We start from the raw sequence: 13,960 nt of genomic DNA on the forward strand, positions 1-13,960 counted from the left end.
TATGTAACTTAATTTGTGTAATATCGGCGCTGGAACTACAGCAAAATGTTTACAGAATGAAAAACTTAGTAACTGAGTAGAAAAACAAAACAAAAACAAACCAAACCAAAACAAAACAAATAAAAAAAAACCCTTCCATACATAGTCTTATTCATTTGTGTGTGTGTGTGTGTGTGTGTGTGTGTGTGTGTGTGTGTGTTGGGGGGTGGAGATGCTGGGCAGTTTCCATTTTAATTAAGAGGACGAATTGTTATAGATGTGCTATGAATAGATAAGCCCTGGTGATGTGCTCACACCAACAGTGTGGACGAGGGCATATGCTGAGCACATTAAAACTCCATGCAGGACCATAAAGACTCTGATCACATAGTATGACATTGTGATGTTATTTTTATGGTAGGTCCTTAATGTAATATTTTGCTTTGTAGACAAACAATGGGATTATGGATACTTATATTATTCAGTGGCGGATCCAGAGGGGGGCGCAACCGGCGCACGCCCCCCCCCCCTTTAATTTTCGTTAAAAACAAAAGAAATAAAAAGGAAAAAAAATGAAATGAAACCCGGAAGTGGCACCAGAAATATTAGTCACGCCCCCCCTTTACCGAATTCCTGGATCCGCCCCTGTTATTGAACTTTCGCAAACTTTGTCAACTTTTCAAGACAGTTTCGTCTTCCCCTTTCTTAGAAAAAAAAAGACTAGTTCTGATACAGACAATGAGAAAGTAGCGAAAGTGAGGTTTGTGTAGTTATGACATTCACAAGTATATCTTTTTACGAAAAACAGCACAAGACCAGAGCCCTGTTTTATGAAGAGTTACAATTGATTATAAAGTTGATTTCTATATGGTAAGTCTATTATGGCAGCCTGTGTGGTAAGGAACTTTATACATGTAATCGATTATATCTTTTGGTAAAACGGGGCCCAGGATTGAGTCACCAGGCCGATCGAGGTCACAACCTGACCGCAGCGGTTATATTTCAATATGTGTTCAAGCTGCCATGATGAATACGTAACCGATAGATAAATCGTATATTCATTGTAGAATTTCACTTAATTATACTTAATCGTTTCACTGCCCCCTCCCCCCCCCAAAAAAAAAAGATGGAAGGGGGGCGCCTTTAGTATGAGCAGGTCATCAATTATGATTCATGTTCATTACAAAGGTATCAAGAAAAGGATTCAGCCTTTGTTTATGTCTACACATGTTTACTTGGAATGCAGCTCTCATGTACGTATGAATTGTGCCCACAGAATAGAATACAGAGCGTCGCAATCTCAAGACGAGTTTTACTCATTGCACATAAACAGGTAAAATATATCACAAGTACCCGAGATATCCTCCTTTCTGATACGCATTTCAAACTTTCGTCACAATATTGTGAATTCAAAGATTATACAATGTAAACACATTTTACATACATTTTACATAGCACCACACTTTGTTTTAAATAGTATCTCAGATACATAAAAAGAACTCAATTATTATCATTACAGATATTGTGAAAAATTTAAACTTGTTTAGCATCCCGTCTTTGGTTCATCGAATTACAAACAAATTCACATCATAATAGACACGTAGATGCGTAAAAACTTCGGAAACTATCGAGACAACTTTGCGGCCTCATATTGCAGGAACAAGACACAGATGTCTTTTCTGTATACTTGTAAACATAATCAGAGTGGCATCCAAAACAGCCCTCGCGTCACCGTCACTATACATGAAAAAAAAAAAAATCAAAATACGTGTACATCTGATTATGCGACTGAGCTTGGCACAAAAGGAAACAGCATGCTTCGGTCTACCTTCGACAAGAAGCAATCACTGGCAGAGGCGGATCCAGGAGGGGCGCGCGGAGGGGCGCAGCGTTCGCGCGCTGCTCCATTTATTTGTTATCAAAACGAAAGAAATGAATAGAAAAAAAAATGGAAGGGGCACACGCGCCTCCCCTTGTAATGGCGGTCCCCCCCCCCCCACCCCCTCCTTTATGGAATTCCTGGATCCGCCCCTGACTTGTGTTAAAGGGGTGGCATAGTTTCAATTTTGAGACTTGACTTCAGATTTTTAACTTTTTTAGATGAAATAATGAGAAACCTCTTATAAAATGTGAAAGTGCACCTGATTCCAAGCACATATTTCCATTTCCAACGTTTTTTTAATGAAAATTGGTTTTGAAATGGCTGAGATATCCAAAACAAAGGGATCTGAAAAAAAGGTGGGACCCACTTTTTATTAGGATCAATTTGTTTTTGGATATCTAAACCATTTCAAAACTGATTTTCATCAAATAAATTTTGAATTCCTTTCAGAATGATATGCTCTGTAATATTTCATAAGTGGTTTTGAAATATCTCACAAAAAAGTTAAAAGCTCAATTCTCATCACTACCAATACTATACCATCCCTTTAAGGTTACTCACCAGGACAATAAACCACAGACCTGCAATGCCTGGGGATGGTTTAGGACAACGGACAGGTACACCTTCACGATAATGAAGTGACTCGTTAGAAAGGCGTAGACGACAAGGATGTGAAAAATAAGGTGTCCAGTGAAGGTTAAAGAGGAAATCCACCCAAAAAATAAACTTCAAAAGAAAGATTAAATTTCCCTACAAAGCAATACAAAAATGACCCCCCCCCAAAAAAAAAAAAAACCAAAAAAAAAACCAAACAAACAAACAAACAAAAAACAAAAACAAAAATCGGATAAAAAATAAGAAAGATACAACATTGTGAAATTTCACACTTTTTCCGAAGACAGAATCTTGACCAGTCCGTATGAATATTCAAATCAGCAAGTTGACGATGTCATGCTTTCACAATTTCTAATTCATTTCATATACAAAAATGACAGAAATCTCGTATTTCAGCTGTAGAAATATAAAACTTGTCTTAAAACCACCCAAAATAGAAAAGAACAAAACAATGTTAACTTTGAATGATACATGTATATATTGGTATGGGAACATGCTTTTTCGTGTATGAGCTAAAGAGAACAATTTTTCAAAATTTCATATACAGTATAACATGCATGAAAAATTGTGAGATCTTCAACAATGACATCATCAACAATGACATCATCAACTCGCTCATTTGAATATTCAGAAGAACTGGTCAAGAAATATTTTCCGAAAAAATGTGAAATTTGAAATGTCATATCTTCCTTATTTCTTATCCGATTTTTGTCATTCTTTTATCATTCTGTAGGGATTTTTTTTCTCTTTCTTTTGAAGTTTATGTATATTCGGGGTGGATTTCTTCTTTAATGTACCAAGTAGTCATGAGCAGCGCTGCAGTTCCGCCTAAGTTCTTTACTTTTACCAGTCAGACCGCAGCACCCGATAATTCGCTCGTATTTATTCAACTCGTATGCAAGCCCGCTCTAGACTTGCATACGTAATGAGCTGCGGAAGGGGATTTTGTCCTTTGGCTTTCGGCAACAAAAAATTTAGTATCAAAATAAAGATCAGAGTCTGCAGAACAATTTACCGTGACTTGTAGCCATGATGAATGTATGTACAAGTCGCTACACTGTGAAAACCATAGTCCTGTCAAACTCTCGCAAAATCTCGCACGACGAGACACCTTTCGAACGCAAAGATCGTCAACGAGAGTGCTGAATAAATCTTGCCGGATCGGCTCATTAGTATACGTGCTGCGGTCTGACTGTTACACCAAGCTAGATTTGCACTGCACTGCAGGAGACAACAACTCCGTGACCTTGAAATATATTACTGTATACACCTCTCATTATTAGAGTAAGATAGGAAAGAAAGACTTTGTTGTTACAATACAATTGCTTGACTATACGGGAATGATCAAAAGCAGCACACACAATATATTGCAGAACAAATGTATCTGTAATTGTGGAGTATATTTTGTACTATGTAAGGTACTATAGACGTTATTCTGTAATTATTTTCTTTTCTGATACTGTGTCACGAGTCTGTTATATTCATTTTCGTCTTCGTGCAGAGAATGTAGTTGGTCCACTCGCTATGACTACGAAACAATACGCCTGCCAGAGAATCTGTTCCGCTTGGCGAGTTTTTCCCCAGACGAAAAATAACGAAATCAAAGTGTAAGAGCAATTGACGAGATGAGCAAATTGTGGAAAACGTGAACACTGATTTCACAGTAACTCTGACCGATCGTGTATGAGTAATCTCGTCGTCCGGTCCTGCAGGGAACTCGCACGATACTGAAACGTTCACTGCGTGTCACTTTAAAATTTCCCTCGCTTTTCAGTGAAAACGTCGCTAATGTCTCATATGTACGGGTAAAAACAAATTGGCGTAATCCTGGTCCACTGGCTCCAGCACAGACATTACCTTCCCACACATCGTCACACATATTATGTAACCTTTGTGAGGATTCAGAGGTAGAATATCAGCACTTCCGGTCGTTTGGCATAACACGCCAGATAGGAGCACTGGCCTAATGGACACTTGACCACATGCAGGAGCCATTTAGATGCTCTCTAGGAGTTTGCGAGTTGAGAGTCTCAGGATCGGTGGATTTATGGTACACCACGCAGATTTCTTCCTTCCTGGATATGTGCATGGGGTCCTTAAGCGGCCGACTCAGTCAAATCTGACCTTTGAATAGCATCCCTTTAAGAAAACAACTTAGTCTAGTTTCAAGTGGGTAAAAAGAACACAAAGTCATCATAAGTGCTAGAGAGTCTACAGCAGACAACGAACAGGAGTGAAGTTGTCTCTGCAAAGCTAAGTCCTTTGGTCGTTTCCCAAGATGAAAACATCATAGTCGATCCCCATGATGTCTTGCAAAATTCTCATATCTGTTAAGCTGAAAAACGACTGCACATCGTGAAAGGGAATGGAAGTTAAAGCTCGATCCTCACTTCAGTACTCTCTTCTCATCCAGCTTGTGATTGGTCCAACCTGGATATCACGTGCTTCCCCTCGTTTACTCCACCTGTAGTTTCTTCGGGAAGCATATCAGTATTGCGGCCCCTTGCTCCCACATCCAAAGACCTTGGCCATGCTTCCTTCGGATAACACAAGACTCTTCATCACACACATCTCACCGTCAACGGAACCGTCATCGATCCTATCTGAATCGTCTCCGACGTCAATCGAGCCATAAATATTTGTCGTCGTTCAACAGTTTGGCCAGGTCTTCGTTGCATGGCCGGAAAAATTCGTCCAGGAGTTTTCTGGTTTGGGGTAGCATGGGCCCGACTCGCTTATCCACGACTTTTCTCTGGTTGAGGTTCACCCCCACTGAGGCATTCCCCCGAAACTCTTCCGACATCGGGTCTTAGGAAGGAAAATGGACAAGAAGACGGTATAAGGAGAATATTTGAATATTATGATGGGATATTTAAAGGAAACCAAAACCCAATAAGCAATGTGGATTGAGTGAAAGCAGAAACATTAGTAGAACACATCAGTGAAAGTTTGAGGAAAATCGGACAATCGATGCAAAAGTTATGAATTTTTAAAGTTTTGGTGTTGGGACCACTGGACAAGGAGACTACTAGAGTTCATGAGGTCATTGTGTGGACAACAATATGAAGAAATTGAAAGAAAATTCAGCATATTTTCACTTTTCTAGCTTAATGAAAGAGCACTTGACTATTTACACCTCTTTCAGAAAGCAGGAATAACGATATTAACCTTAACATATGTCGGTAACAAGTTGGTGGGATGCATAATTTTCATGAAAAATGAATTTTTGTGGAATTCTTTGCTTAAACAGGCTTGGCCTGTACCTAACATCACACTGACTTTGTCTTACCTAGATCAAGGAATGTGTAGATCTCTTTCATGTAGCGAGAGTGGTCCTTGGACCAATCCTCGGTCCTCAAGAAGTACAGCTGTTCCCGCGGGAATCTCCTCAAATAATCTCGCACATAAATGGAATAGCATCCCACGTTTACGTGCTGAAATGATAAAGGGAAACGAAAGGCGAGCAAGTTTATTTGGCAAAGCAGTAATTCTATTCGCTTTGTATGTCAACTTGTGATATTCTTTCATTTAAAGTATAGTGGCAGCAAGGTAATCACTTGAAGATTTGACATTCATTAATATTCCATTACAAAGTACTGTGTGTATTATTAGTATTGCTGACTGAGCATAACTTTGATTGTGTTAGCAAAAAACAAATCTCAGCCTTACCGTTACGATTTTCACGTACGCACAATACCGTGGACCATGTGCGTCGGTACAGCGGTAGTATTCGGCAATTGCCTGCACAATGCGCTTGTGAAAATCTATCGGCGATTTGACGCGCTTCCATACAGCGTCAAAGTACAAGTAGGAGGAGTATGCGCGGTCGGTAGGGTTGCGCAAGATCCCGACGAAGCGCGTATCGGGAAGAACGGCGCGTAGAATATCCGCGTTGACGTACTTGAGGCTCTTCTGAAGATGAAGTGGCATGCGCTGTATCAGCCGCTTGTTGTCTTGAAACGTAAGGGCAGATGCATCGCCTGACAAAATGAGAGAGTGACGGAAATTAGCATTAGCACTCTTTACATCAGTTTTATAACATCAGTGGCGGATCCAAAGGGTGCGCACCGGGCGGGTGCCCCCCTTTATTTACTTTTTTTTTTTTTTTTTTTTTTTTTTGGGGGGGGGGGGGGGGGGGTAAAAACCAAAGAAATAACAATAAAATGAAACCCGGAAGTGCCACCAGATTTTTTTTTTCGCGCCCCCCCCCCCCTTCACGAAATTCCTGGATCCGCCCCTGAACATCTCTAGCCCGATATTGAGATTTACCTTGCCCACTGCTCACGACTACATGGGAGGAGGAGGGGGGGGGGGGGTTCTTTATAGTGGAATTTTCATTCATTACAATGTAATTATTTCAGTTCTTAAATTTAATTTTGATGTTATATATGTTGTAGGACCTATAAGTAATTTTAATTATTAGAATTGTATTATTTCATTTTCGTTTTGAAAGAGTCTCATTTAATGTATCATTTTTGTTGGAACATGTTTGCTATTCTTGTGTCCTTCTCACTTGTGTTGTAACAGTGTACTGTGATATATTTCCTTGTAATAATACTTACCTATGGGAAGACAGTAATCGAGGATTACTTTGTTTACATAAATATTTTGACTTATGAAAAAATATACATATACATTAAGTATGAACGATCTACGTGTTTTTTTTTCAAGTGTTATGCAAATCAATTTCAGAATTCCCATACGATTTTAACAATAATGTATAGAATGAGCATATTTATTATACAAATTTAAGTAAGTATGATTTATGTATCTTTCTTTAAATGATTTGAAAGAAAAACAATTCAAAATCACGAAAAAAATATATATATATGCGACATAATGATTCACAATGACCAAGATGGTTATTTCGAGGTCCCTGCTGGACGATATCATGTTCAATGACTAGCTGAAATTCAACCCTTTTTCATTTGTTCTGGCACCTGTCCCACTTTACCCAACCTGTGGGGCCAAATCCGAGGAGTTGACTTCCAGAATGCCATTCAAACCAGTTAATGTTCTCCTTGAGGTTAATGTACTTGGACTGCAGTAATGTCCTACTTCTATTCGGCGAGAAGATGTGCAGTCATTCATTCGACATCAAGACAAATGACTTGAGGAATTTGTAATGAGGCGACAGATTTGATTCGATCGACGTCGAGCGGCCCGGTCCCAAGTGGCTTTCCAATCGCTTTCAATTCCTCGACTTCGGTTGCATTTTCCTTCTCTTTTTCTCCTCTTCAAATTGGCTAGGCGGCTACAGACTGACTCTATTTTCATTCACTCTTCTCATACACTATTGTCTTGATGGAGTTTACAGACCTAAACATTCTTTAACTTAAAGTTGGTCTGAATGAAGGATGTACACGTAGTACGCTGTATTACAAAATAAAATCACTATGAAACTCTTAACGTGCTAAAAACGAGAGAATTCTAAAACGTCCTGTTGGATGTGACAAAATCAAGAAACTTTGAAGCTATAATGTCACATATTCCGTGACAATACATATTTCTCTTCTGTAAATAGTTTGCTATGCTTCTTGAAAATCACAAGTCAGCAGATGATTGAAAAATCACACACATTAACCCTATCTGGACAACCATCGTAAAATCGCATAGAAATTGCATAAAAGCATTGTGCCATGATTATTTTATAGGACTGAAATCAACACACGAGTGCAGTTTAATAGGGTTAACATTGCTCATCATTATGCTTTCGTGTCAGAGTAATACTTACATGTAGTTAGATATTTTTTCCCCGTTGTCTGTATGCTTTTCACAAGGGCATACTGATGACTGAAGTATTTATCCACGTCTAGACAAAATAATTGAAACAATAAACAAGGAGGTAAACAGAAATGCGAGGTTCACAGAACGAGAGCGAATTAGTCAGTGGGCGATAGGGTACAGAAGTAGTTGATTATTGATCAAATAGGTACGAAACTCGTTAAAGAAAAATAACTCAATATTTTAAAAGAAAAAAAATTATTATATCAGTATTTTGTTATATAGTGTCAGCATTTTGCTACATTAAAAGTCAATATAATGAAACATTAAAAGCCAATGCAATGAATATCAAGGCATGTTCTGTCGGGTTGGATAATCTAACATCCTGTAATATCGGATTTCGTTATATCAAAATGTGTGCTGCATGGTTCAGATTCATCTGTGATGAAGAAACCGAGTATAATAGATATGGAGGTACGATAGAACTAGAGGGCAACACAAGCTACCCTTTCTCCTTTTTCTTTTACATTAAACTGATATACATGCTCTTCATTGACAATAAAGAGAAAGTATTAACGACCGAATGAAATACAGGTACGACAGGACATAGATCTATCGAAAGAAGCAGCAGGCAACATAAAACGTATCATTACTTTGTTTTAATTTGTTTTGTTTGTATGCAGTGATGTTTCAAAATCACGATAAAACACTGCCTTTTTATAGCTTGCACCTTGTGCTGATCTCTGCCTAAAGGTCCCAACAGGGACTAATATAAGATCGAAAGTTAAAGCGCAAGCAGGAGCAGACTTGTCTAATTCGAAGATTTAGTTATAACGGGAAGATTTAAAATATGCATCAGTTCTAAGCCTTTAAGGTTAACAGTTGAGTGTGGTAAACTAATTGTTTCAAAGGTTGACGGTTTCTGGGAAAGAAAAAAAAAAGAAAGAAAGGTGTGGGGTGGAGAAAACGCATGGACGAACAGATGGAGATTAGAATCATTGCTTACTCAGGTTATCGGTGGTGGTCCACCAATGAGGTTCCTTCACGGTCTTCACCATGCCCGGATGCCGAATGAGCTTACCCCACAGATCCGTCGTTCCGCACTTGGGGAATCCCCCAAGAAAGAAATACGGCAGACACCTTAGGGCGCCACTTTGTTTTCCCTTCCAACAGGGACTCTTGTACTCCGGAAGAAATTCGGACGAGTGGGGGAAACGGCTGAAAACCTGCGTGAAGATTGGCGAGAAACTGACATTGTATCACTGAAAAAGAGGTGAAGAAAAAAACTCAAAGGATCAACGCAGTCCGTAAACTGAATTTATCCTGCGATATATAAAAAGGAAGCCGTTATTCTTTTTCTTACTTGAATAACAAAAAATTCCTACATGATCATTGAATCATGTCCGTTTCATCAGTGGATCGGCATATCCACCAAAGAACAAAAACATATAGCAAAAGAATATTGAAAGTTACTCCTGGTTTGAATATGAATACTTGACGCATTTGAATATGCTTGAATGAATTTATGACTATTTCACTCTCTTCACATATAGGCTTTTTTTTTCATCTTATAAATCTGTAGTTTAAAGAAAATGAGAAGGCGCTGTGATGCTCTTGCTTGCTTTTGCTGTCTTTTGCTCTTCTAAATCGTGCAGATGGGATCCAAAAGCATTTCCCTTCAAGTTAGCATTAGAGAGCAATTAAAATCATTGGGTCTGGATGGATTAGGTATGATACATATTCGTTAAGCACTATAATATTGGTGATCTCAAACTGTCAAAAATTTTACCTGGGGTGCAAGTTGCCTCAGCTCCTGTGGAATGTTGTTTCTATCGTAACTAATCGGATCACCGATAGTTTCTGCGCCGATTTCCCGCATCATCCGCTCAAATCGAAGCTTCGGGGTATTCTCTTTTGTCGGTGCCACCCTCGCTTTTTCTTCTTTTAACCCTGATGTATCCTTCTCATTTGCATCAGCAGGAATGCGAATGACACTGACATTAGACGTGTGCGTAGTTTTATGTGTCAGATTCAAAACCTGCTCCGACTTAGACTGTGATTGGTCAATACCTTTGCTCGGACTCGCGTCGCCTACTCTCAAGAAGTACTCCGATCTCGAATCTGATTGGCCAGCAGTTCCAGCGACATGGTCGGTTCTCGTTTCTGATTGGTCCCAGAAAAATTCTGCCGCTCGAGGAGATCCCAGCATGTGGGCGGGCCTGGAGATCGCGTCGGTCATCGATGACGATACGATGAGGTAGCTGAACGAGACACAGGCCGTCGTCACGACAACCGCAAGGGCCACCTGATCCAAGAGACAGACATTAAAATCACAGAGAGAGATAAACATCATAATATCCCATGTTTACAGTTCAAATAGTCTTGCATCGTGACTGTCAGCCGATTTGGCGCACGAGAAGACAGAGCTCATCAACAGCAGTACTAACGAATCTAGTTTTTTTAAATAGTTTTTTTATATACATTGATTTCATTCAAATCATTCATAAATCAACCCATTCTGGGTGTGACATGAACAAAAAACGGTACAAATGCAATTCAAAACACAAACAAATCCATTTGTCAATTTATGCTGCAAATAATCTCTCTTCAACATAGATAACTCGATTATAAATCAACCCTACTAACAATATCCTCACGAAACACACACACACACACATACACACACACCTCGGCACTTTCCTCAGTCAATGAGGTCATCCCCAAAAGGAACCATGGCTATAGCAACTATACAACAAAATTATTTGCAGGTTTCAAATCGCGACCAATCCTAATTTAATCTGTAGGAAATCATGACCAAAATGCATTCACTATTTAGGCGAAGAACACACACACACACAAAATTACCTGGAAGGAAAACTGGTTCGGGGAATGTTTTCTCATCCCTCAATGCAAAACTGGGATGCCGTGTTGGACCAAAATTCAGCAAAAGCTTTCCCAACAAACCAATAAATCTCCTGAAAGGGAACTCTGTTTATATTTTTCGAGGCGACTTCCGTTTACGGGTATCTATACAAAGCCAAAATACTTCTTTTCAACGGAAACGTCACCATTCCTTTCACACGGAGATCAGAAAGGATGAGTCGTTTGAGAAGAGTGTGGATTCATTTTAGAAGAGTTAGAGCTACTGACATCACCTTGTAAAGTTTGTTCCCATCGCTACAATTGCCTGATATCTCTTCACCCTACTCCTAAAGACGAGTGTAAATATCAAACTAAAAAAGATCGACAAAGAAACAGAAGAGAACAAAAAAAAAGAACAGAAAAAGAAAAAAGAAATTTCATACTTTGCACACATGATTAGATTCACTACAAACTCCGTCATTTTATGATCTTTCCAGGCAGGTGTGACACCCTCCCCCCCCCCCCCCCCCAATGACATCCCCTGCTCCCTGATCTTCTCATTCTCTTTTCTTCCACATTGCACGTTCAGAAACGTCCGTGACGAGACTTTATACTATAGGCTTGCCACTAAAAATTCAGTTCAAGAATTTCTGATACTACCAGTGTTGCTGCGCCAAAAATTCCCCGTGTGATCTCTCTGACAACGTTGTACAGTGCACTCCCGCTATAACGAACACGGTTATACCGAAATCCCGGTTACAAAGAAGTAAAAGTTCAGACGCAACAGTATCTGCTCTGTGATTTTTATTGTTTATTTGCTCGGTTATAACGAAATTTCGATATAACGCAAGAAAACTGCCGGTATGACCGAGGACGTCGTTCAAAACGAGAGTCCACTGTATAACTGCACCTGAAAACAAACTGGTTCATAAAAATGCACGAAAACACAAAATCAGATAACAGTGATACAAAAATGTATACTGTATTAAGAAATATATACATGAATACAATCTGATGAAAACCCTATGTGGTTCACCTTAAAGCAGAACGCTTGACGGGTCATGATGCCGACTTCTGATACCGTCCAATTCAGGGTGGGAGCTGTTTGATGCTAAATGATACAGTCTGCGAACTGGCGACTCGCGAAGTGATCTGTAACGCAATCATAACATGCAGAATGGACATGATATAAACGATCGATGTCATATTCAATCACAATTGCCAATATTAAACCTTCGAATTTAATCCAAACAATAATTAAGGGCAGAATGTGTGGGAGGCACAATGACGCGACGGCCTCACTTCTCGGAGGGCTCTGCAATAGCCACAGGTGACAATAATTAATGATAATAATGACTGTTGAGAACCTAGATAATAATTGATTATTGGCCCAGCTGCGACGAATATATCCTGGGAGCTGCAGTAACTGCATATCTGAAAAGTTGTCTTGGATTGTTTCATGAAATATGACTCGACAAGGCGGTGGAGAAGGTCACGCTATTCATCACGTTCGTCCAAATAGTGACATACGATGTCGAGCCAAACAGAGGTCAATGAAATAGCACAGATGTGAAACACTTCTATACCAGATGAATAAATATTCATCAACATTCAAATCACACTTTTTGCAAGTCATATGCAGGAAGAAAAAGGGGCAGCATTGCTGAACACAATCTAATGAGGGGGAGGTGTTCACATTTACCCGTCTAGCGCAGTTACCCCCTGGGCAACTACCCTGGACCCTGCCCCTGACCCTAATGTTGAATTGCCGAATAAATAATAAATAACGATAATCATAACCAAAACTCTATGCTCCAAACAAACCTCTAACCATAATCTTTTGTGCTTTTATATTATGCCTTTGTATCATGAATTGACGGAAATATTGTCATTAGAAAAAAAGTTTGTGTCATTTAGTAATCAATGTGATTATTGAGAAGGGTTGATAAGTGTCAAACAGCGAAATCAGGTGATTTCAAAGAGTAATTACAAGGGAGATATTTGTGAATGTGTGCTTTTACGTGTACCTCAAGATTCAGAAAGAATTCTTAATGCTAAGAGACTTTGATATTCTCCTATATTATAGCTACTAGACAGTGAAGAGAGATTGAAAATGTCAATTAAGGGGGCCTCCTGCATAGTCAAGAAAACCGGGGTGGCTTTGATTGAGTGAATTTCCCCTTAAATACTCAAGGCCACTTGACCGTGACCTACACCTGTGTATACATAGCTTCTTTCATGGATGATGACTGCAATTACCATTGTTCACTGAAGTTGAGCTGTACTACGTGAAAGGGGACGTGTCTGTATTTTACAGCTGTACCGGGTGGATACCGCAAACATGGTGGAAATACCAATGTCATGGACTTCAATTCATTTCCCAACGATGCCAGGAAATAGAGCAGCGACAGGAAGAGCACGGGGATCGTTACATTGTTCTTATTATAGTATCACAGACGGCCCCCGAGATATCGTATACACAGCCTTATAGGAAGAAGAGAAAAACATTGACTGTTGTCATTTGCCAACTTCACTTGGCACATGCATTCGCTCTCACGTGTGTTTGCTCCCCAAAGCGATTTTTTAGCCAATATCAATGTACTTCATCACCATATAGATATAAATTTCATTAACTCTTGGCGGGTGTAAACGCGTCCATATACATGCAGGGAAAACTGTCCCGACTTCTATATTGAAAATAGACCGATATCAAACATAGCTTTCCAAACTTTGTGCATTATTTTCAAAATAAAGGGCGGCGAGGTGTCTCAGCAGTCGGGAGCGTATCTGCCTTGCAGCGTAATGACTCGGGGTTCGGACGCGGATTCGAATGCCGGTGAGTCTTGCTGAGCATTGTTATGTGTTATAATTCTGTCCCCTCTATAGCAAAACACTTTG

At 39.6% G+C, this 13,960-nt stretch overlaps 1 protein-coding gene across 1 annotated transcript; it reads right to left on the minus strand.

The window, feature by feature from the left end:
- Nucleotides 1-2,711: 2,711 nt before the first annotated feature.
- On the minus strand, nucleotides 2,712-12,210 carry LOC139727008 (carbohydrate sulfotransferase 15-like). Its single transcript, XM_071637990.1, has 7 exons — nucleotides 12,099-12,210; nucleotides 9,990-10,505; nucleotides 9,207-9,426; nucleotides 8,211-8,288; nucleotides 6,146-6,456; nucleotides 5,766-5,910; nucleotides 2,712-5,284 (listed from the first exon to the last, which is right to left on the minus strand). The coding sequence occupies exons 1-7, from the start codon at nucleotides 12,123-12,125 to the stop codon at nucleotides 5,097-5,099; spliced, it is 1,485 nt and encodes a 494-aa protein (XP_071494091.1). The 5' UTR covers nucleotides 12,126-12,210; the 3' UTR covers nucleotides 2,712-5,096.
- Between the last annotated feature and the right edge of the window lie 1,750 nt (nucleotides 12,211-13,960).

This window comes from Diadema antillarum, unplaced genomic scaffold (genome assembly GCF_040938485.1).
Source record: "Diadema antillarum isolate AM-2024a unplaced genomic scaffold, OU_Dant_1.0 seq00000108_RagTag, whole genome shotgun sequence".
NCBI lineage: Eukaryota > Metazoa > Echinodermata > Echinoidea > Diadematoida > Diadematidae > Diadema > Diadema antillarum.